Raw genomic sequence first — 22,747 nt, forward strand, 5'->3', positions numbered from 1 at the left:
ATTACTGTAATAAGTCCTCTGAGGCAGAAGTCCTTTATCCACCAAAATCCCTTTACTTAAAAGTGTGACAGCAACGTACTGAGCGCTTTCAATTCACAGCTACACTAGGAGTGCCAGAGGAACTGACACTCCTGGTTAAGTACAAAACAAGAGGATCCCTGACTGACCCATCAATTTGGCCCTTAATCAGGGAGTTCATTTTCTAACCTCAGTTGTCTGACTAAAGGCATCACAATTGCCAACTACATTTTGAGGCTGTAGATAGAAATCATAGAAACCCTACAGTGCAGAAAGAGGCCACCCGGCCCATCGAGTCTGCACCAATCACAATCCCACCCAGGCCCTATCCCCATTTCCCTACATATTTACCCACTAATCCTGCTAACCTATGCATCTCGAGACACCAAGGACAATTTTTAGCACGGCCAATCAACCTAACTGGCACATCTTTGGACTGTGGGACGAAACTGGAGCACCCGGAGGAAACCCACGGAGACACGAGGAGAACGTGCAAACTCCACACAGACATTGACCTGAGCCGGGAATCGAACCCAGGTCCCTGGAGCTGTGAAGCAGCAGTGTTAACCACTGTGTGCTACAGTGCCACCCCAAAGTTTAAAGTTTTGTACCATGAAGTCCTGAGTTTTACAATGGATTTGTTGACCATTGTTAGACATCTAGGATGTGCAGACTGGAATTTTTCGCAGAGGAGCTGCGCCCCCCCCCCCGCAAAAGCCAGGAAGCATCGAGCTGATTTAATGGCTGGCTCCCTGTTAGCTGGTGCAGATTGAGATGTCATCACGCAATTGGGAGGAAGTGCCATCTCCAAGAGCTGTCAGCCAATCAGATGACTGGTATTCTTCCAATCTCAGCAGTGCCACAAGGAGGGATGGTCACTGCTTAAAAATAAGAATCATTGTTGGAGCCAGACACGGAGACTGGCCCGGAGAAACGTGCCCAATCAGACAAGTCATGATGAAGGTTGTGGAGGCCACAGTTGGGAGGATCATGGAGAACTTGCAGAGGCATTGGGCGGGATTTTACGACCTCGCTCGGATGAGACAGGAAGTCCCCGCCCAGGGTCAACTGAGATTTCCATTGTCAGACCCTCGCTCACGCCGATTCCATGGGGGGCAAGGTGGTAGAATTCCAGCCATTGAGTACTGTTGTGGGGGAGGGTGGTGGTAGTCTCTGTTGGCGGAGGGAGCTGCAATAGGTGGAACCATCCCATAGCCTCGCAACATCACCACATGATATGGGCACTGCTCACCGCTAGTAAGATACCAACAGCAGAGGGAGGAAGTCCTCAAGTAGCCATTTATTGATCAATTGGCCCAAGAATCAGCCATCTATTAACTTTTCCTGGCTTGCAACCCTCCAACTTTCCTTCAAAACCTCATGAGTGTCGACTCCTCAACTCAAGCTTGGGCCTCACTGCATTTGTGCCCAGTGATGTAAAAATCAAGAACATCCCTGGTTCTGAATGGCCTGTGCTCATGGTCCTGGCTTTGGGCAGGCACAGACTGTTTTCTCCCAGTGTGTGCCCACAGCTCCTGGTAGACTCTACCAGTGCCTTTTCCAAGCTCACAGCCTGTTTCTGTGAGCAGACGCAGACACACACACACACACACACACACATCAATTAAAACCTAGGAACCTCTCCCCTTGCTGAAAACCTACTGCACCCCCACACCATGTCCCCCCTCCCCAACAACCTTATGCACATCCCAGCCTGCTGTGGGGTAGGGGGGCCCTCAAATTCTGGTCTAGAGTCCACTTTGGTAGGAATAATGGTAGGAAGGACTATTACTTACAGGGCGAAAAACTGCAGCAGGCGACGGTGCAGAGGGACCTCGGGGTCCTTGTGCATGAGTCGCAAAAACCCAGCTTGCAGGTGCAGCAGGTGGTCAGGAAGGCGAATGGGATGCTGGCCTTCATAGCGAGGGGGATTGAATATAAAAGTAGGGAGGTCTTGCTGCAGCTGTATAGGGCACTGGTGAGGCTGCAGCTGGAGTACTGTGTGCAGTTTTGGTCGCCGTACTTACGCAAGGATATTTTGGCCTTGGAGGGAGTGCAGAGGAGGTTTACTAGGAGGTTTACTGATACCGGAGTTGAGGGGGTTGAGCTATGAGGAGAGGCTGAATAAACTAGGCTTGTACTCGTTAGAGTTTAGAAGAATGAGGGGAGATCTCATTGAGACGTATAAGATGATGAATGGGATGGATAGGATAGAGGTGGAGAGACTCTTCCCGCTCAGAAAGGACAGTAGGACTAGGGGGCACAGCCTCAAGATAAGTGGGGGGGTTTAGAACGGAGTTGAGGAGGAATTTCTTCACTCAAAGGGTGGTGAATCTCTGGAATTCTCTGCCCATTGAGGTGGTGGAGGCTGCCTCGCTAAATATTTTTAAGACGCGGGTTGATGGGTTTTTGATAAGCGAGGGGATTAAGGGTTATGGGGAGAGGGCGGGAATGTGGAACTGAGACACGACAGATCAGCCATGATCTTATTGAATGGCGGGGCAGGCTCGAAGGGCTGGATGGCCTACTCCTGCTCCTATTTCTTATGTTCTTATGTTCTTATTTCAGTCCAGCACAGACAGATACCCAAGACCTGACGTTGCTATTTGTAATTGTCCTTGCTGCATTGCGGTGTGCATTGTTGTGATCTGTGTGGAGACCATTAATGTTTGGACAAATTTGAACACCCAGTGATTAACTGAAAGAAATACATTGCAAGATTTCACGTATTAAACTAAAAACTAAACTTTATTGCATACAAAAAACACAAAGCGTACACTACTAACTGAACACGCTTTGTTAAGACTATCAATGCAGTCTCCATTTTACTCCCTAATTCCATCCAAGAGTTCCCTCATACATCATGAGACCTTGAGAGTTCACTCACTTCTTCTGGGATGACCAGGTATGCCAGAACTCTGCAGAATTTAGTTTGATTTCTCTTCAGCATTCTACAAAGTACAAGATTTCATGGTGAGCCTGCCATTAGCTTTTAGCTACGCAACCCTCCAACTTTCCTTTAAAACCTCATGGCTGTGGACTTCTCAGTTGAAGTTGCGCTCTCTGCATTTAAAATTGAATGCCTATAATGCAGAAGGAGGCCATTGAGTCTGCACTGGTCACAATCCTACCCAGGCCCTATCCCCATTACCCTACTTATTTATCCGACTAACCCCCTGACACTAAGGGGCAATTTAGCATGGCCAATCAACCTGAACATCTTTGGATTGTGGGAGGAAACTGGAGCATCCAGAGAAAACCCACACAGACACATGGAGAATGTCTTTTGGAGTTTGCACAATGACCCAAGCTGGGAATAGAACCAAGGTTCCTGGTGCTGTGAGGCAGCAGTGCTGACCACTATGCCACTATTTGTGCTCCGTGATTTAAAAATCAGGAACACATCTGGTTCCTAGTGGCCTCTCTGCTCTTTGACCTGCCTCAGTCTGCTCCTGCTGCCACAGCTGTTTTACAGCTCCTGACAGACTCTATCTCCACCTTCTCCAAGCTCCAACTAAGTGAACTGCTGCCTGCCCATTACTGTGAGCAAGTACACACATAAATTAAAATTCAGGACCGTCCAACTTCACGGCAATGTGGCTTCTTTTGGATGCTCAAGATAAAAATGTGAACTAATTATCTTTTGCCTTAAAAAAAAATCCATTGATTCTGTGACCCACGTGACTATCTGTAAGGAAGTTTGTGGCCCTCTTTCTCAACTTGCTGTTTCCACCAAGAAGCCCCCTTGTTTGCAAAGATTGTTTTAGCTTCTGGAACCTACGTTAATGATTTAAATCCTTTAATAAAACAACTGCAGACCTTCTGTCCTGACCAAGAGCTCAGAGGTAGGTCATCAATTCTTTATGCTTCCTCATTTCTAACTCTAACCTTAAACACAGATTACCCTTTTGACTGTATTTACCCCAGGTTTGTTTATTCATTCCTCAAGCATTTCCACTTCCCTACATTTAACATTCACTAACTAAAAGTTAGTTTCTAAAACATATGAATTATAAATTCAAACATTTGCAACAGCGTGCACTCTACCTAGCTATGTTTTCAAATGTTGTGGTGAGATCTGTGTTTGTGCTTGTGTTTGTTTAGGATTTGATTGTGGTGGTTATTGTGATAAATAGAATTACATAAAATATACAGTATAGAAACAAACCATTTGGCCACTGTCCATGCCAGTATTTATACTCTAAATGAGCAACCTCCTACCCTTTTTCACCTAACTCTGTCAGCCTAATCTCCTCTTCCTTTCTCCCGCTGGTGTTTATTCAACTTCCCTGTTATAAAAAAACATTTATTAGGAATGACATCTGGTTTTTTTTCTACCCTCATTGTTCTGACTAATTTGAAGAAGCAATTTTGCAGAAGTATATAATTTAGTGCCTGTACCTGTTCAATGGAAGTAATGCACTCCAATCTGTTTTCTCTGTCTTTTCCCCTTTTATATTCTACCTTTTTCAAATCCTCATACAGTTCTCTTCTACATGATGGTAAAATCTGTGGTAATGAAAAGGTTATAAGAAGTTGTTGAGCGTGGGACTTTGCCTAAATGACCACTTATGGCAAAGTCCCACTCTGAACAACTCTCCTTTTAGAGAATGTTTTCTTCTTAATGGCATTGTTTGTTGAATTTAACTTTTCATTTCCACACAAAAATATAACTCTTTACACAATGCTTATGTTTGAGGTGGTAACAAAATCATAGCAACATTGTTTTTTATCATTGGGTCAATCTTGTATCTAACTCTTATAATGTGCTTGTTTTGTCTTAATCTGTGGGAATAATTATCTGTCTAATATTTAACTGAATATTGACTTCACTGGTTTAGGCTCCCTACATAAGAGACTAAAATCTCGCTTGACTCACAGAAATGATGCCTCAGTTTATCTTGTTGTTGGAATATTTTTAATTAGCCTCCAGTGTGCTTGAGCAATGACACAGTTCACTCAATTCAAATTAAAAGGTGCTGTGTGATTTGTTCAGATTTGTATCTGATTATTTCCCTTCTTGGGATTTGACAGTTATTTAAATTCAAAAAGTCACCCGTAGTATTTTAGAGATACTTATCAGCTTGTTCTTTTTCAAATCAATCACCCAAGAGAGATAGTTGACAGATTAATTGTGCAATTGATAAGAACAATGCAAAAATAAAGACACTGTGAATGAATGTCTAGTACACTTGGGCGGAACAGGTACCTTTCAGCCATTGGGGGTTTTCCTCATTTTGAACCTGGCTCTGTTGTAGGTGATTTGATAAATTAATGGTCCTAATTCAAATCCATTGTCATCATATCATGCAACAGTCAGGTTGGTAGGAAGTGAGCTGGATAGATCTTGCCCTTTTTTCATGTAGCAATATAGGTGGCATAGTTAGTAAGTTTGCAGATGACACCCAGATTGGTGACATAGTGGACAGTGAAGAAAGTTATCTCCAGTTGCAACAGGATCTTGATCATTTGGGCCAGTGGGCTGACAAATGGCAGATGGAGTTTAATTTAGACATGCGAGGTGATGCATTTTGGTAGATTGAACCAGGGCAGGACTTACTCAGTCAATGGTAGGGTGTTGGGGACAGCTACTGAACAAAGAGATCTAGGAGTACATGTTCATAGCTCCTTGAAAGTGGAGTCACAGGTGGACAGAGTGGTGAAGAAGGCATTTGACATACTCAGTTTCATCGGTCAGAACACTGAGTACAGGAGTTGGAACATCTTGTTGAAGTTGTACAAGACATTGGTAAGGCTACACTTGGAATACTGTGTGCAATTCTGGTCACTATTATAGAAAGAATACTATTAAACTAGAAAGAGTCCAGAAAAGATTTACTTGGATGCTACCAGGACTTGATGGATTGAGTTATAAGGAGTGATTGGATGGACTGGGACTTCTTTATCTGGAGTGTAGGAGGCTGAGGGGTGATCTTATAGAGGTCTATAAAATAATGAGGGGCACAGATCAGCTAGGTAGTCAATATCTTTAGGGGAGTCTAAAACTAGAGGGCATGGGTTTAAGGTGAGAGGGGAGGGATACTAAAAATGTCCAGAGAGCAATTTTTTCACGCAGAGGGTGGTGAGTGTCTGGAACAAGCTGCCAGAGGTAGTAGTAGAGGCAGGTACAATTTTGTCTTTTTAAAAGCATTTAGATAAGAACATAAGAAATAGGAGTAGGAGTAGGCCATCTAGCCCTTCGAGCCTGCCCCGCCATTCAATAAGATCATGGCTGATCTGTCGTGGCTCAGTTCCACTTTCCTGCCCTCTCCCCATAACCCTTAATCCCCTCTCTTATCAAAAACCCATCAACCCGCATCTTAAAAATATTTAGCGAGGTAGCCTCCACCACTTCAACGGGCAGAGAATTCCAGAGATTCACCACCCTTTGAGTGAAGAAGTTCCTCCTCAACTCCATTCTAAACCGTCCCCCCTTTATCCTGAGGCTGTGCCCCCTAGTCCTACTGTCTTTTTTGAGCGGGAAGAGTCTCTCCACCTCTATCCTATCCATCCCATTCATCATCTTATACGTCTCAATGAGATCTCCCCTTATTCTTCTAAACTCTAACGAGTACAAGCCTAGTTTATTCAGCCTCTCCTCATAGCTCAACCCCCTCAACTCCGGTATCAGCCTAGTAAACCTCCTCTGCACTCCCTCCAAGGCCAAAATATCTTTGCGCAGGTGCAGCGCCCAAAACTGCACACAGTACTGTGATGGGTATAGAGGAATATGGGCCAAATGCAGGGAATTGGGACTAGCTTAGGGGTTTAAAAAAAAAGGGTGGCATGGACAAGTTGGACCGAAGGGCCTGTTTCCATGCTGTAAACCTCTATGACTGTGATATCTGTGTTCTGAAATTAATCACAGCACAGTTTTAATGCAAAGTTGAAAACAACGTATTATTGTCCACCACGCAAGAAGATAGAAAAGTTTAATTGCAGTAAAATAGGTCTCATCACCCCAAAAGGGGACACAATATCACAATAGCAGCAGAATCATGCACAATCAAATTGAAAGTGTCTTTCCGTTTGTTGTTTTTAAACCTGCTCTTTCCTTATCCATACAAAATCACTTTATACTCGTGAATTGGTTTAAAGCTCTAAACATTCTGGAATGAATGGACAGCTATTTGTGTATATGCAATAACAATCTATATCATGTGACATGATATAGATATCCTGTCCCGAAGGCAATAGCTGGAACTAAGGTGAGGCAGACAATGCATCTGGAATGCACACTTTGGAATGTTCTCTGTAGCTCTCTTCAAATCGCGTTCCAGGGCTTATTGTCACAAAACCGGTGAACGGAAAATATCAATCATGTTCCAATGCTCTGTGTAGGTTGAAGCTTTGCGAATACAGGTGGATGGAATGCCCAACGGGCTGGCTGCTAAGTCTTGGGCGAGGAGTAGAAGGGGTCGGTGTAACTTCATTGCAGTGTTGATGTAGGCCTACACTAATAAATAAACTTTAACTGTTGGGGAGTAAAGGGCAGATCTTCAAAAGCCTGCGGTATTGTGCGTTGGGACTGGAATCTTCCTTCATTTACCTGCCAACTTCCCATGATCAGCGTCATGAGAGATTAACTAGTGTAGATGAAAGTCAAAGATAGATTTGGAAGATATTAACTATAATTAGTGGACCAGCCATTTACCTCAAAATGTCCATCCCCATTAAATCTCAAGATCGAGACTGTTCTCTGCCAGTTACTGAACTTCATTGGTCGTTGAATGTAACTTTATTATTTAGCTACTTTTTCAGTTTATTGATCTTTTTTCATAGACTTCCATCCAAGATTGTTATTGCATATACTCAAATAGCTATCCATTCATTCCAGAATGTTTAGAGCTTTAAACCAATTCACGAGTATAAAGTGATTTTGTATGGATAAGGAAAGAGCAGGTTTAAAAACAACAAACGGAAAGACACTTTCAATTTGTAAATTCAGAATCTTGCATAGACTTACATAGAAAGCGTTTTTTTGTGCTTGGGACTAATCATTTATTTTGGACCTTGCAAGTCCCAGTCCAAGGCTTCTCTTAAAAAAAAAATGCTGTTAATGTAGTAAATTTGCAGTTTACTGCCATTTTCAGCTTTCTTAATGAACGTTTGGTTTCAGGGCAATACATGGGAAAGGAAAACAAATATGGGAAACAAAGAATAAACCTGATGCTTATCTTGACAAGGTTACAATTAACCGTTAAGAGGGTTAAGTATTGACATGGATGATCAGTATTCTATAGGAAAGTATCCTGCCACTGCTGTTGAGACCATGGGAAAGTCTTCTGTGGAATGCAATCAGCCATGGTTGAAGAATGCAGATTGTAATATATGAAGATGTGTTAGATTACTTTGGGGTCATGGAGATATTTCAGAAACGATCTGTTTTTTGGAAATTTTTCATTCTTTAGATAAGTTAAATCTTGATCATTATAATGCAAATTATGTATGGATTGTCAAAGGGACTTTGACATAATGAACCAAAAGGCAATTGTCATTCCATTAATCCTTCCATTTATATATGTAAGTTGTTTATGTCTATTAAGGGCACAGTTTGCCTTTGACCAAGTTTAGATATTTGTTTCTTTTTGATATTTAAAATTATGGACTGGAATTCTCCGGCCATTCACACCGGTGAGATTCTTGAGTCCTGCTGGCAGGGTACCCCCACCCTGTGGGCTTCCCGGTGCAATGTGGTGACATCAATGAGAATTCCCATTGATGGCAGCAGGACCGGAGAATCCTGCTGCGAACCAACAAAGTGCCGTGTCCCGCTGGCGGGAAACATGCGGCTAGGAGGCCGGAGAATCACGCCCATGGTGTGTGGGATTCTGCACAGTGATACTGCCTACCTGCAAATTGTATGTCAGTCAGGTGGCAGTGGTGCTCCCGATTTTCATTTGCCGCCCATGTGTTTGTTGGATGACCGATGAGTTGCCTGCAGTTGAAAATCACTCTTGTTATCAATTGGCCACACTAGGTCCCCGGAAGGGTAGGGGGTTTTAGTTAAGTCAGGCAGCATGGTCGGTGCAGGCTTAGAGGGTTGAAGGGCCTGTTGCTTTGCTGTAATTTTCTTTGTTCTTTGAAAGATGTGATATACATTTTACATTAAAATATGGTATCAGTGCTCCTGCAAAATGTTCTATTTATTGTAGAGTGCAAGGTTTTCACTTAAATCTTTATCAAAAAATAAGTCATTCTAATGTGATCTTGTTCCTATTTACGTTATACTGGAGAATGGTACAATTTACATTCATACTCCTCAATTTACCAGAGTAGAGGACAAAGGAAATTTTTGGTCCATTTAGACCTTGCATGGAAAAACATTTTAATTTTCTCTCATTCAGCGAGTTTAACCTAAGAAGATTTTGGTTTTAATTTAAAGATCTCCCCATTATTACTCTTCGGAGTCATCTTGTCCAAATAAGGACCAAAATTTGCTTTGCCTGAAATGACTTGGACATTTCTGTTTGCGTGGCCCTCACCTACCCTCGGTGGAAACCTGATCCTTGTTCAAGAATTGTGCTATCAGTCAGGGATAGAAATCCAACTTCGGGCTTCAAGCAATGTTGTTAACTTTTTACTTCTGCCAGCAACCAGGAGACTTCAACTGCATGGTTCTTAGGGCAAGGCTAGCTGTATTAACAGTAAGTAGACTTACTGGCTCCAAGCTTTTGGAGAAAAGGTGAAGGAGGAAAAGACCATGGTTCCACCATGTCTTTTGTGGATGAACGGTTTTTTTTTGCCTTTTTTAAGCCTCCAGCCAGAGGGTGAGTCGGTGCAACATCTAGGGGGCACCGGCCCAGCCTAGCAAACGAAAAAGAATAAAAAAGCCCCTCTGTCATTCCATTTCAGCTACGGGGTTGTACTTTATCGACACATGTTGTAGAGAATGTATTGGCATTGCCACCATTTGTCAGGAAATCCTGGGCAATATAAAATGAGATGGAAACCCAGTGCCATTGATTTCTAACCCCTTTTCTCTTCTCTGTATAGGAGTGCGTTCCAGCAATGACAGCTTACCTGGACCTTGATGGCTCTAAATATCGAGTATTGTATTTGTTAGACGAACAGAGACCTAATAACACTAGGTCCCTAGCTCAGTGTCTCCGTTTGCTTTTTATATTTTTAGTGGGGTTACCACATCTTTAGTTTTGTCTTTGTCAGCATGCTTGCTTGGCTCAGTGAAAGGACAATTGGAAGGAAACCCACATTTTCTGAGAGGTGCAGTCAGGACACGTGAAATACCAGGGTTAGAATGATAGCAGATAAGCAGAATTCATCTCTTTTTCTGTTGCTAAACAGCAGGATTACTAAGTACCTGCCGTGAGCAGAGATTTGCTTAAAAACAAATGCTGTAACCAAATAACACCCACGTTCAGCATCGTGGGAATTGACCAGACAATCGATCCAATGGGGAATTGGACCCAGAATTCCAGAATATTAGTTAAACTGCAGGATTTCTGAACTAGCTAACTGTTAGTTTATTTTTAAATCACTCAAAGCACTCATGACACCAGGGAAAACTTGCTCCAATTTCACTGGCGAAGCAACGTACTGAAATCTGTTAAGATTTTGTCAAGTGAACATGTTACGTAAGCATCAGAGAAATTATGCGCAATGGAATTGATTTTGCATACAATGTGATTTGAGCTGCCGTAGCATCTTGTGGGTGGGTATAATTGGTCTGCAGTGTTAAATGGATCATCAATCAATAATAAATAATTTTATCTGAGGAGAGATTAAAGTGCCATTATTACTAACACATTGACGGAGGTAATTTTTAAACTTCAGAACAGTTCACATAAACTCATCAAGCAATATCTGCCTGAGCAAAAGCAAGCATGAATATAAGTTTCTTTGATCTTGACAGCAAGACTCGTGTGTTTATTTTGTACATTTCCAGACTATTTTTTATATTTACCTTCCATCCTTCTTGACCATGCATTGTGCTCTTCTACACATGTCCAGATGCATTTTCCCAGTGCTTGCGTACCCAGTGATCTGCTTTGTCCATTGGGTGTTGGATATGCTGGACAATCCACTAATGCACTATAAGCAGCTTAACATATATTACAAACCCTATGAGGACTAGTAGAGTACATATTTTTAGTAACAGGTATAAATTAATTTGGAGATGAGGTGATGGCCTAATGATATTATTGCTAGACTGCTAATCCAGAAACTCAGCTAATGATTTGGGGACACGGATTTGAATCCTGCCAATTAAATTAAATTCAATTAGGAAAAAAAAATGGAATTCAGAATCTGTTGATGACCATGAAGCCATTGTTGATTGTCAGAAAAATCCATATGGTTCACTAATGTCCTTTAGGGAAGGAAATCTGCCGTCCTTACAGGTCTGACTTACATGTGACTCCAGAGCCACAGCTATGTGGGTGACTCTCAATTGCCTTCCAAGGGCAACTAGGGATGGGCAATAAATGCTGGCCAGCCAGCAACATCCATGTCCCACAAGTGAATTTAAAAAATTGTAATCAGTTATAATGAGGTTTCGCTGTATTAACAGTTCCTCATGTATCATAGAATCCCTACAGTCAGGAGGCCATTCAGCCCATCAAGTCAGCGCCCCACCCAGGCTCTATCCCTCTAACCCTATATGTTTACCCTGCTAATCCCCCTGACACTAAGGGACAATTTAGCATGGCCAATCCACCTAACACGCACATTTTGGAATTTTGTAAAAAAAATTAAAAGTTGGCCAATCAGGCACTGAAAGTGCCAATTCTATTGCAGATCATACCAAATGGTGTTAGGGGGAATATTTTTAAGACTGTTCTGAATTGAAAGCTATGATTACAATGGCCACTCTATAACATGGCTTGTGATTATATCATTTTTAACAGAAATTTATTATTTTGTTTTCAGAATTCTTCACCTTTTACAATTCCTTAAAGATATTTAAGAACTCCAGTAAAGCTCATTCAGCATTCAGCCAACGGACTGAAGATGCATCCGCAGCACAATACTTTCAGGTTAGAACCAGTCAGGCCTGATTATTGTCTCTACCTTGTCAGTGAGTGGGTAACCTGACCTGTGATGAAGGGAATGCTGGAACTCTGACGTGGTAACAAAAAATGCTTCACAGTTAATTCAGCATCTGAAAGAAAAACAAAATCAGTGAATGTTTTGAGTCATATCCATAAACTCCTTCCAGTAGAAACTGTAAAACTTAGCAGTCCAGCAGAATCGGCGGAGGGAGAAACTGAATTGAACTAAAGGACTGGAGGATGCAAAATGTTATAACACTGTGCAAGAAAAAGAGCCAAAACAGAATTTTAAAAACTATAATCTTACATCAATCAAGGCTAAACACTTGAGTCTGTAATATATGAAATTAGTGAATACAGTGGGATATAGTAAATCCTAGTTAACTAATTGAATTTTGAAGAAGTCACCATGAATGGATAAAGAGAATGCATTGAATATCGAACTTTATGAAACCCTGCAAACAATGATAAAGATCAGGTTGTGGATGATTCATGATTGCTCATTTGTGCTATTGTCAAAGACCAATTTCGTTCCCATTGTTTTAAAGGAAAGTTAGTTACGTTGATAGAGGGAAGGCTGGGAGATAGAAAACCCAGTGTTGGAATCAGTGGATATTTTTTAAGATTCGCTGGATGTGGGTAATATTGGGGAGAATCTTTACTCGGGGCGACTTGAGGAGATCGGTGGTAAAATTGTGGGGAAGTATGTCAGAATGGCACCCCGATGCAGCCTTGTACCCAGGACATTCTCCCAAAGGTAGGCTGAGATGTGGATCAGTTGCCCTCTCCAAGGAGGCAAGCTGTCCCGTTAAGGGCCATTTTACAGAGCCAGCTTTAGACCTTTTTTTTGTCGTCTATTTATAAATGATTTGCACCAGGCACAAGAAATAAACTAGAAGACATAGCATCAGATTTCAGGAGGACAGAGATCGGATGTTAAAGTGGGCAGGTAGGTAGGTGGCAAATGCAACACAAGTTGGGTAAGTGTGAAATAGTGCATTTTGAGAAGGTAATTTACGGAAGGAATTATTCCATAAATGGGAAAGGCTCTTATTGGAGTGGAAACGTAGAGAGATATTGGGATGCTGCTATGTGGAACATAAAAAGCCTCAGATGGAAAGCCCATTCTTGGCCATTTAAGGGCCTTTTCCTGCCCAGCCTCCATTTTTAGGCTGGTGGATAGATGATAGATTGGGGAGGATAGTGATTGAGAACAAAATTCAATCTCAGGCAGGAAGGGTGATGGTGGTGGGAAAGTCTTCATCAGAAACCACCCCCCCTTCCCATTCAGACTGGAGGCACCCTCCTTCAAGGGACTGGTGCCCATCAGTCACTATTCCCCTAACCCCTGCTACTTACCTTTCCTCCGGTTCCTGGCACTTGGTTCCAGACAGTTAGCTGTAGTGCCTCTTCTGGCCATTACAGTGCTGTTCCTGAACGATTGAAGAGCTGCTGACCAATCTGATTGGCCGGCAGCTCTATGAGGTGGGACTTCCTCCTGGTGAAGGACAGAAGTCCTAGTTTCTGCCAGCTGATGCTTGTTTGAGCATGCAATGACACTGGGCTTACTGAGTTAATGGGGATGTGTTCCCTGCCAACTGTTCAGATGCTGGGGGCCAAGCACCTGCCATCTTGAGAATTCTGGCCAATATGCCCGAAACATGGCAGTTCAAAACAGAATTTCACCTCCAAAACCAGACATCTCCAGATGATTCTGCATTACTCAGAGATGCTAAAGCTTTATTCACTACAGATTGTAGGGTGAAAATTTTCATAAATCTCTTAACTGTTGATGTTTCAGTACTTGTTCTCAATTTTCTCTGCTCTGTTCCTGAAGGTGATGACCCAGGTTGGGCTGAGGTAAAAAGAGAAATTTGAGTGCTGCAAATCTGATATTTAAAAAGAAAGAAAATCAAAGAGATACACAATAAGATTGTGAAAGAGGAAGGACAAGTTAATGTTTTGGGTAAACTTCCCCACCTGAAACGTTAACCTGATATTTTTCTTTCAGATGCTGTTGGACCTGCTGTGTATTTCTAGTGTTTTCTACTTTGACCCATGATGGTTTCAATTCTAAAGGTACGAGCAGACCCAACTTGCCCAAGTGGCTATTTTTTCTTAACTAGGGATGAGTGGCGGTGGCCATTTCAAATGTAAGAAGCAGCCATTTTCTCCTTCAATAAAAGTTTTTTAATGTTTATTTACTAGTGTCACTAGTAGCCTTACACTAACACTGCAATGTAGTTACTGTGAAAATCCCGTAGTTGCCACACTCTCCGGCGCCCGTTCGCGTACACTGAGGGAGAATTTAGCATGGCCAATGCACCAAACTAGTACGTCTTTTGCACTGTGGGAGGAAATTGGAGTGCCTGGAGGAAACCCATGCAGACACAGGGAAATAATGCAGACTCTGCACAGACAGTGACCCAAGTCACTTTCTCCCCTTGTCTGCGTAGGTTTATTCCGGGTGCTGCTGTTTCCTCCCATAGTCCAAAGATGTGCGGGTTAGGTTTATTGGCCACGCTAAAATTGATCCTAGTGTCAGGGGGGAATTAGCAGAGTAAATGTGTGGGATGTGGGAATAGGGCCTGGGTTCGACTGTGGTCCGTACAGACTCAGTGGGCCGAATGGCCCCTTCCTGTACTGTAGGGATTCTAATCTGGGTCTTTGGTGCTGTGAGGCAGCAGTGATCTCCACTGTGCCACCTTGCTGTCCTGTTAGCATTAAAGTCTCCAGTTTTGGACCAAACATGCAATCCAAAGACTTATGTTTTATTTCAAATAGTCTTTTCTAATTGCTTCTCTGATGGCAACACAGTGTTATTAATTACTGAGATTTTCAATACTTTTCATCATCACCAAAGCAAATGTCAAAACGTTACTTTCCTCGCGTCTCCATCTTTAGTTTTGAGTGTGAGCAGGCGTATCTTTAGTGGGAACTCTGACTGATATTTTCCTTCCATTGTTAGGGATACTGAGGATAGCTTTTGCAACTCAAGGCAAGATCAACCACACATATCTAGAATTTAGACTGTCCCAAATCCATTTGTTTTGATACTAGCCCAGTTTGGCACCTGGAGATGTTTCTACTTAAACTTTTTGACATTTACCATTTGGCATTCGTTCATGTATATTTTTATTTCATTGACAATTTTAAACTATAAATAATAGAGCTGCTGCTTGACAGTTTTACCCAATAAAACAGACACATGAAACTGCAAAAGTTAAACTTTTACATCTTGGCCACAAAATGTAAAAATGCGGACATTTCCTTCTGCAATAACAGCAGCTGATTGAGAAAAGAAACACCAGGAAGGAACATTTGTTGACTGAATCGTAACTGTTGAGGGAATTGTTATACTCAAAAGGCCTTGAGATCACAAGCAGGAGAAGTTTTTAAATCCATCACCAGCAGTAAAGCCTGTTCCCATGATTCTTCAGTGGAGGGTTCAAAATGGCAGGCAGGACTTAGATGCAGAAGTCCCACCCTCCCCACTTCTCCATTCTCCACTCTAAACAGCTGTGTGAAAGGGCTATTTATGAATCAACCTGGCCATTTAAAGAGACAGGAGAGAACTGTCACTGTCAGAAGGTGCAAAAGTTGCTGGAGACGTGAACAGCTCTGAAGGCCAGAGCCTTTTATTGAGCTGTGTGAGGTATCAGCTTTGAAGCTGAATTTACCTCTTAAGATAGAGGCTGCTGTACGACCTCAGAGAAGGGAGGGGTGAGCTGGCTGGAAAACAGCAAGGGCACATCCCCATGGGGGAGGTAGAGAAAGACAGTTGCAATAGCCTGTGGCTAAAGCCATGAGGTGATTAAAGCCCAGTCAGAGCAGCAGGAAGAGGGTGAGATATTACCCTAAGTAAAGAATCTACTGCAACAGATATAGTTTCCTTGAAATGACCAAAAGGTCATGCAGATGAAGACTTAGAATGTCTTGGGATGTAGTCAGAGAAATCTCTACAATGTTGAAGGCAGACCACGCCTCAAACAACAGGTGCTCAAGCTCTACCCTCAAAGTTACCATGGTCCTCAACTTTTTTGCAACTGGATTCTTCTAGTGCTCTGCAGCATGTCCTGTAATATGTGGGACATAATGACAGCTACCAGTGTCCTAAATGACCATGTGCAGGAAGTGTTGCCAGCAGCAGCAATTTAAGCTCTGGGTTTTAGAGCTTGAATGGCAGCTGGAGTCATTGTGAAAGATCTGTGAGGCTGAGAGCCATGTGGATAGCATGATCAGAGCTTAGCGTTAACTTACGTGGATAGCATATTCAGCTTAGAAGCCTGGAGGCAGAGAGGGAATGGGTGACCCTAAGGCTGTCCAAGACAACCAGCAAGTGGTGTAAGAGTTCCCCAGGGTTCTGCTCACAAATCAGTTTTCCAGTTTGGAAGCTGGTAAGAGCGTCGGTTCCTCAGAAGATTGCAATCAGAGCCAAGTTTTTGGAGCCACGAGCAGCAGTAGTACAGGAGGAGGGAGAAGAGAACAGCAATAGTGATTGGGGATTTGTCAGTTATGGGAACAGACATGTGTTTTTGTGGTGATAAGCATAGCATCAAGATGGTATTATGTCTTCCTGATGTCAGGGTTAAGGATACCACAGAGCCACTGCAGGACGTTCTTAGTGCAAACAGCCGAAAGTTGGGGACCACATTGGTACCACTGACTTGGATAGGAAAGGGTTGTGGTGCTGTAATCAGTATCAAAGAAGCTGGGTAGAAAATTAGCAAGCAGGACCTCAAATTTAGTAATCTCTCGATTACTCCCAGTGCCACATAAAAGTGAGTACAGAAATAGGAGGAAAAGGCAGATAAATCTCTGAGTAAAAAGATGGTGCAAGAGGGAGGGCTTTCGATCTCTGGGAATTGTAACTGGATCTGAAAAAACTGGCACTGTACAAGCCAGATGGAATATACCTGAACAGGGCTGGGACTGAGTTCCTTGGGCATCTGTTAGTGCTGCTGCAAGGACTTTAAATTAACTCAGTAGGGATGAGGAAACCAAGTGAGAATATTAGAGAGGAATACCAGAGTGTATAAAATACTGGGAGAGACAGATAGCACTAGTATAGAAAAAGTAAGTTAACAGGTGGAGTCAGAGGAAGGGCGAAAGAAATGAAGTCTAAATCAGGGTTACTGTACATGTATGTGACTGAACAGAGTATAGTTAATAAGATTGGGGAGCTACAGGCACAGATTACAATGTGGAATTGTGATGTTGTGGCAGTAACAGAGACCTGATTCAAGAATGGACAGTACTGGGTGTTAAACATTCCTGGGTATAAGTTGTTCAGTAAACATAAGAAATGAAGAAATGAAGAGGTATTAGTTATAGAATCATAAAATCATAGAAATCCAACAGTGCAGAAAGAGGCCATTTGGCCCATTGAGTCTGCACCAGCCCCAATCCCATCCACGCCCCAGCCCCATATCCCTACATACTTATCTGCTAATCCCTCTAACCTACACATCTCGGGACTCTAAGGGGCAATTTTTATCATGGCCAATCAATCTAACCTGCACATCTTTGGATTGTGGGAGGAAACCAGAGCACCCGGAGGAAACCCACACAGACACGAGGAGAATGTGCAAACTCCACACAGACCACAAATGCAGAGATCATTAAAAGTTTGTTTACATTGCAAGTAAGGTTTGCAATGAAGTTACTGTGAAACTCCCCTAGTCACCACACTGCAGCGCCGGTTTGGGTCAATGCATGTAACCAGCATGTCTTTCAGACTGAGAGAGGAAACTGGAACACCTGCAGCAAACCCATGCAAACTCCACACAGACAGTGACCCAAGCTGGGAATTGACCCTGGCGCTGTGAAGCAGCATTGCTAACCCACTGTGTCACCGTGCCAAGGTGGCAAGACAAGTAGAGAAAGCAGTTAATAAAGCAGACAGTATTCTGGGCTTTATAATAGGGGCTTAGAGTTGAAGGGTAAGGAGGTTAAGCTGAACTTATACTAGTCAGAACTCAGCTGGAGTATGACTGAGTGTCATAGGAAGGATGTAAATGCATTGGAGAGAGTGCAGGAGTGGTTTATAAGAATGACTCCAGGAATGAGAATGTTCAGTTATGAGGATAGATGGGAAAGTTTGGGACTGTTCTCCTTGGGGAGAAGGAAGCTAAGGGGAGATTTAATAAAGATGTTCAACATCATAGGGGTTGGACAAAGTAGATGGGGGGGGAAAACTGTTCTCACTCTTAAAAAGATTAAGAGGGGGCACAGATATAAAGTGATTTGGAAAAGAAGCAGATGTGATGTGAGAAAAAGTCCTTTGCATAGTGAGTGGTTTGGGTCTATAATCCACTGCCTTGATGTGATGGAGACATGTTCACTCGAGGCTTTCAAGAGATGATTATTTAAATAGAAACAATGTGCAAGGGTATGGGGAATAGGCAGGAAAATGGCACCATATCATAATGCTCATTTTGAGAACTGGTGCAGGACAGGGTGGGCTGAATGGCCTCCTCCTGCGCAGTAAGACTTCTGTGACCTCTGCAGAGTCTCAGTCAGCTGCCCACAGATGCATAACATCGGTGGCCACTGCCCTTTCTGAAAGGATATGGGTGCATGTTAATTTTCCAACAGATATGGAGTCTCAGACACTAAGAACAATGGAGTTCATGGCACTAGCTGCGTTTCCACAAGTGCAAGGTGTGATAGGTTGCACACACATCACCTTTACAGGAGGCACACAGATATATGAATAGAAAATCCTTCATTCCTTCAACATACAGTTTGTGTGCAACCAGAGTAATGTTTTCCTCCACGTCCATGCACAGTTCCCTGGAAGCTGCTATGACTCTTACAACCTGAGGGAGTCAATCCTTTAAACCTATACCTTGGTCAGTAGATGGCTATTGAGAGAGAAAGGTTACCTGTCGAGGAGATGGCTGCTTCCTTTATTCTGCCAAACATAGACAGTGCCGGAACAACTTTCTAATGGAAGTACCTTTAAACCAGGGCACTCATCCAGCAGGCCATTGACCTTTTAAAAATGCATTTCTGAAGCCTTGACCACTTGGGAGGAGCACGGCAATACTCCCCTGAGAGGATGTCAAGGATAATAGATGCTTACTGCATGTTGTATAATATGGCTCAGTGAAGGGGTATAACGGTTTCACCCACCATAGCCTGGTGAAGTATAAGGTGGCATCATCTGCCTCAGATGAAGCTGTAAATGAGGAAGAGGAGCAGGAAGAACTCCCTCCCTAACAGCACTGTGGGTGTATCCACACCACATGGACTGCAGTGATTCAAGAAGGCAGCTCACCGTCACCTTCTGATGGGAAATAGGGGTTGGGCAATAAAAATGCTGGTCTTGTCAGCAAAGCCCACACCCGATGAAAGAAAGAAAAGAATGAGGGGGGACAAAAGGGAAAATGAAAGGCGTGCTTGTGGCAGCTCAGCTCATGATGTAAAAGTCAACAGGAAGAATCTAATACAGAGGTGTTTCTCTGAAACAATATTGAGGGTACAGATGCACTCTTGGAAGCAAATGGCTGTCCATTGCTAGATGGTCTGCCTTCGATACTAATAGGCATCTCACGTGTCCATCAATGCTCATTCCACCAGAAGAGAAAATATAGAAGTGTCCTTCAGAGTCTATGGCATCACAATGGCTGAAATCTTCATTTTTACGTCAGCATTCAGTCACCTTGGGGGACCGGCTAAGACTGTCCTGTGCCAGAGGGGCCCCTGTGCCACTTACTTGGATGTGTGCAGCACCTAAGAAGCTCAATGCTAGTCAGGGCAAATCAGTCCACTCGATCGGCACCCCAATTTGCACTTTTAAACATTTTCCCACTCCATCACTAACACAGTAGCAGCAGTGTGTGCTGTTCACAAGGTGTACTGCAGCAACTCACCAACGTACCTTCGACAGCACCTTCCAAACTTTTGACGTCTACCACCTAGAAGGACAAGGTAGCAGATGCATGAGAACACCATCATCTGCAAGGTCCCCTCCAAACCGTAACATCTTGACTTGGAAATATATCACTATTCCTTCACTGTCACTGACTCAAAATCCTGGAACTATCTTCCTAACACCATTGTTGGTGTATGTACACCACATGGATGATAGCAGTCCAAGATGGTGGCCTTCGCAAGGGCATCTATGGGTGGGCAATGAATGCTGGCCTTACTAGCAGCACCCACATCCCAACGTAGACTGTTATTAGAAGGGGAAGTTTCACTGAACACTAGATACTACTGTGATGAACACTCACTCTTTGTAACTGTGAAGTGACTGGGGAATAAATCTCTGGCTGTACTGCTAAGATCATGTAGTTGCATGCTTACCTGATTATCGTATATGCCATTCAACCAGTATAGAGTAATGCATCCAATCTCTGATTTATACAGAATAATTACAGAAAATGGAAAAGGTGAGATATAACATCACGTGAACCCATCAGTGATGGAAATGGCGTGGTGCCTTTCGAAGTTGAACATTCTAATATAGTGTCCCCCCCCCCAACCCCGTGTTGCCTCCTTATACAGGTACCCTGGTTCGAGACCAGGTGGGTAACCATGGAAGATTAAGTAAATAAGTGCTGAGAGCAGCCTCATTCACTTCTGCAAGCTCCACAGCCCTGGATGGAGTGGGTGGTTGTGGTACATTAGTCATCCATCCCAGCATCCCTTGTGCCATCAGGAGTGAGTGTCCTGTTTTGGGTACACAGCTCCTCACATATTCCAAGGAGGATAATACTCATACTCTAGATGGTCTGCTCCAGCCTACTGAGCGAGCCTTGTTTCCTTTGCTAATGAGCCAAGTGACCTTTTCTGCACTGTATGACTCTATAACTTTGTGTGAAGTCAGTCTGCTCTTGCATCCACTGGGATTGATGCTGCTTGTGGCCAATCTCTCACAGTTAAAGCTCATATGGTTAAGCCCCCCAAGACCAAGTCGAGCTCATCACCAGGATGATAGCACCACACACTTTTCTTGAATCATAGAATCTCTACATTGCAGAAGGAGGCCATTCAGCCCATCGAACCTACACTGACAACAATCCCACCCAGGCCCTATCCGTGCAAATTCATGTATTTACCTTGCTAATCCCCCTGACACTAAGGGACAATTTAGCATGGCCAGTCAACCTTTGGACTGTGGGAGGAGACCAGAGCACCCAGGGAGAACTCCAGACAGAGAGTAACCCGAGGCAGCTATTGAACCTGGGTTCCTGCTGCTGCTGTGAGTTAGCAGAGTTAACCACTGCATCACCGTGCCACCCTAGGTGAGCGTGCATTACTTTGGTAAACTGTTTGCTGCTGCTGCTGATCCAAGTACTGTGCACTGTAAAGTGACTCCTGAGGCCCCATCTCTACGCTAGGGAAACATCATCTTCACTTGCAACCCCTTCTCCTCCGAGGGGGGTGGTGGGTATCCAATACAGATTCCTCCTCCTGCATCTTGTCTGGTGCCCTTCACCACATGCCACTGAGTGTAATCACTGTAAACACACACCACTTCTCTGTGCGGTGTTACTATCTATGTTGGTGGATTGTGGACTGCTGAGATGGGATAGTGCTTACATGGACATCTCTTCATGCCCAGGGAGGATCTGGCTCTGGCAGGTGGTCAAGCAGCGATGGGAATCTATGTGATAGATAGATGAGATAATCAGTGTAATCTTTGCTCAGTGTGAGTGCACGTGTAGTTACAGTCATTATCAAAAAACAATATGAGCAGAATCATTGGCGCAGAATCCTTCCTTTGTGCTCTACCATGCAACAACTGTCCATTCTTCTCGATCTACCTCCCCCATGTGAAACGACCATCACTACCAGTGAAGCCATAATCAAAGGAAGGTTCCTTTAAAATTGCCTGTGCCACCTGCAATGGATAGTTTGCTGTCTCCTGCACTGACTTGGAAAGGCACACATGCATGGTCGTCTTCTCCATTGGGCAAACCAGCCTGAGGTTCACACATCCCATGTCCAGGCCATCATCTTAATATTTTGAGCTCTCTTCTGCAAGTGAACAAAAAAACAATATTCAGCCACCCTAGATCATGCTTGTACATGGATGCTGGATTCAGTTTGGCCAGGTTTTGAAGTGGCACTCGGATACCATCCCACTTATTATTTAGACATACAATGGTGTCATGTCCATTTGATCATCCTTGTTGATGGTGACGCATGTGGCATTTGTGTCCATCTGATGCTTCAGTCAAACAGCTCGCCTGGCCTTCCTGTATACTCACTTGGAGTCACACATGCCTGCTAGGACAATATGCTGATATCGCAGTTATGGATGAGGCTCTTTTGGGTATCCACACTTGAAAACGTGAGAGATGAAATGGCATATTGCTGGACATGAAGGATCTGTGTCCAGGATCCTGATACTAGCCACATTCTCATTTCATTTGCTGTACTCTGTTATAACCTGGTGTGGCTGCCAAGTCATTGACATCACATGGCTGGCTGTGCTGGATCTTTGCAAACAGTGAAATCATAGATTCTCTCAGTGTGGAAGTCCATTGAGTCTGCACCAACTCTCCTGAACTAAAGTTAAATCAAGATACTCTCTGACAGAGTATCTTACTCAGTCCCTCTCTCCACTCATGTCCCTATAACCCACACCTGTCCACATTTAGCATGGCCAATCCACCTAACCTGCATATCTTTAGACTGTGGGAGTAAACTGGAGCACCCAGAGGAAACCCACACAGATTTGGGGAGAACGTGCAGTCTCCAAG

At 43.4% G+C, this 22,747-nt stretch overlaps 1 protein-coding gene across 1 annotated transcript in view; it reads left to right on the forward strand.

Moving 5' to 3' along the window:
* The window catches only part of carm1l (coactivator-associated arginine methyltransferase 1, like), a 96,641-nt gene that overhangs the window by 22,507 nt on the left and 51,387 nt on the right, over window positions 1–22,747 (forward strand). Inside the window, exon 3 of the mRNA XM_080188704.1 lies at window positions 11,908–12,014. Coding sequence (XP_080044830.1) covers window positions 11,908–12,014 — 107 coding nt within the window. The remainder of the gene's footprint in view (window positions 1–11,907; window positions 12,015–22,747) is intronic.

This window comes from Carcharhinus amblyrhynchos, chromosome 5, assembly GCF_965287045.1.
Source record: "Carcharhinus amblyrhynchos chromosome 5, sCarAmb.v2.hapA, whole genome shotgun sequence".
Classification (NCBI taxonomy): Eukaryota; Metazoa; Chordata; class Chondrichthyes; order Carcharhiniformes; family Carcharhinidae; genus Carcharhinus; species Carcharhinus amblyrhynchos.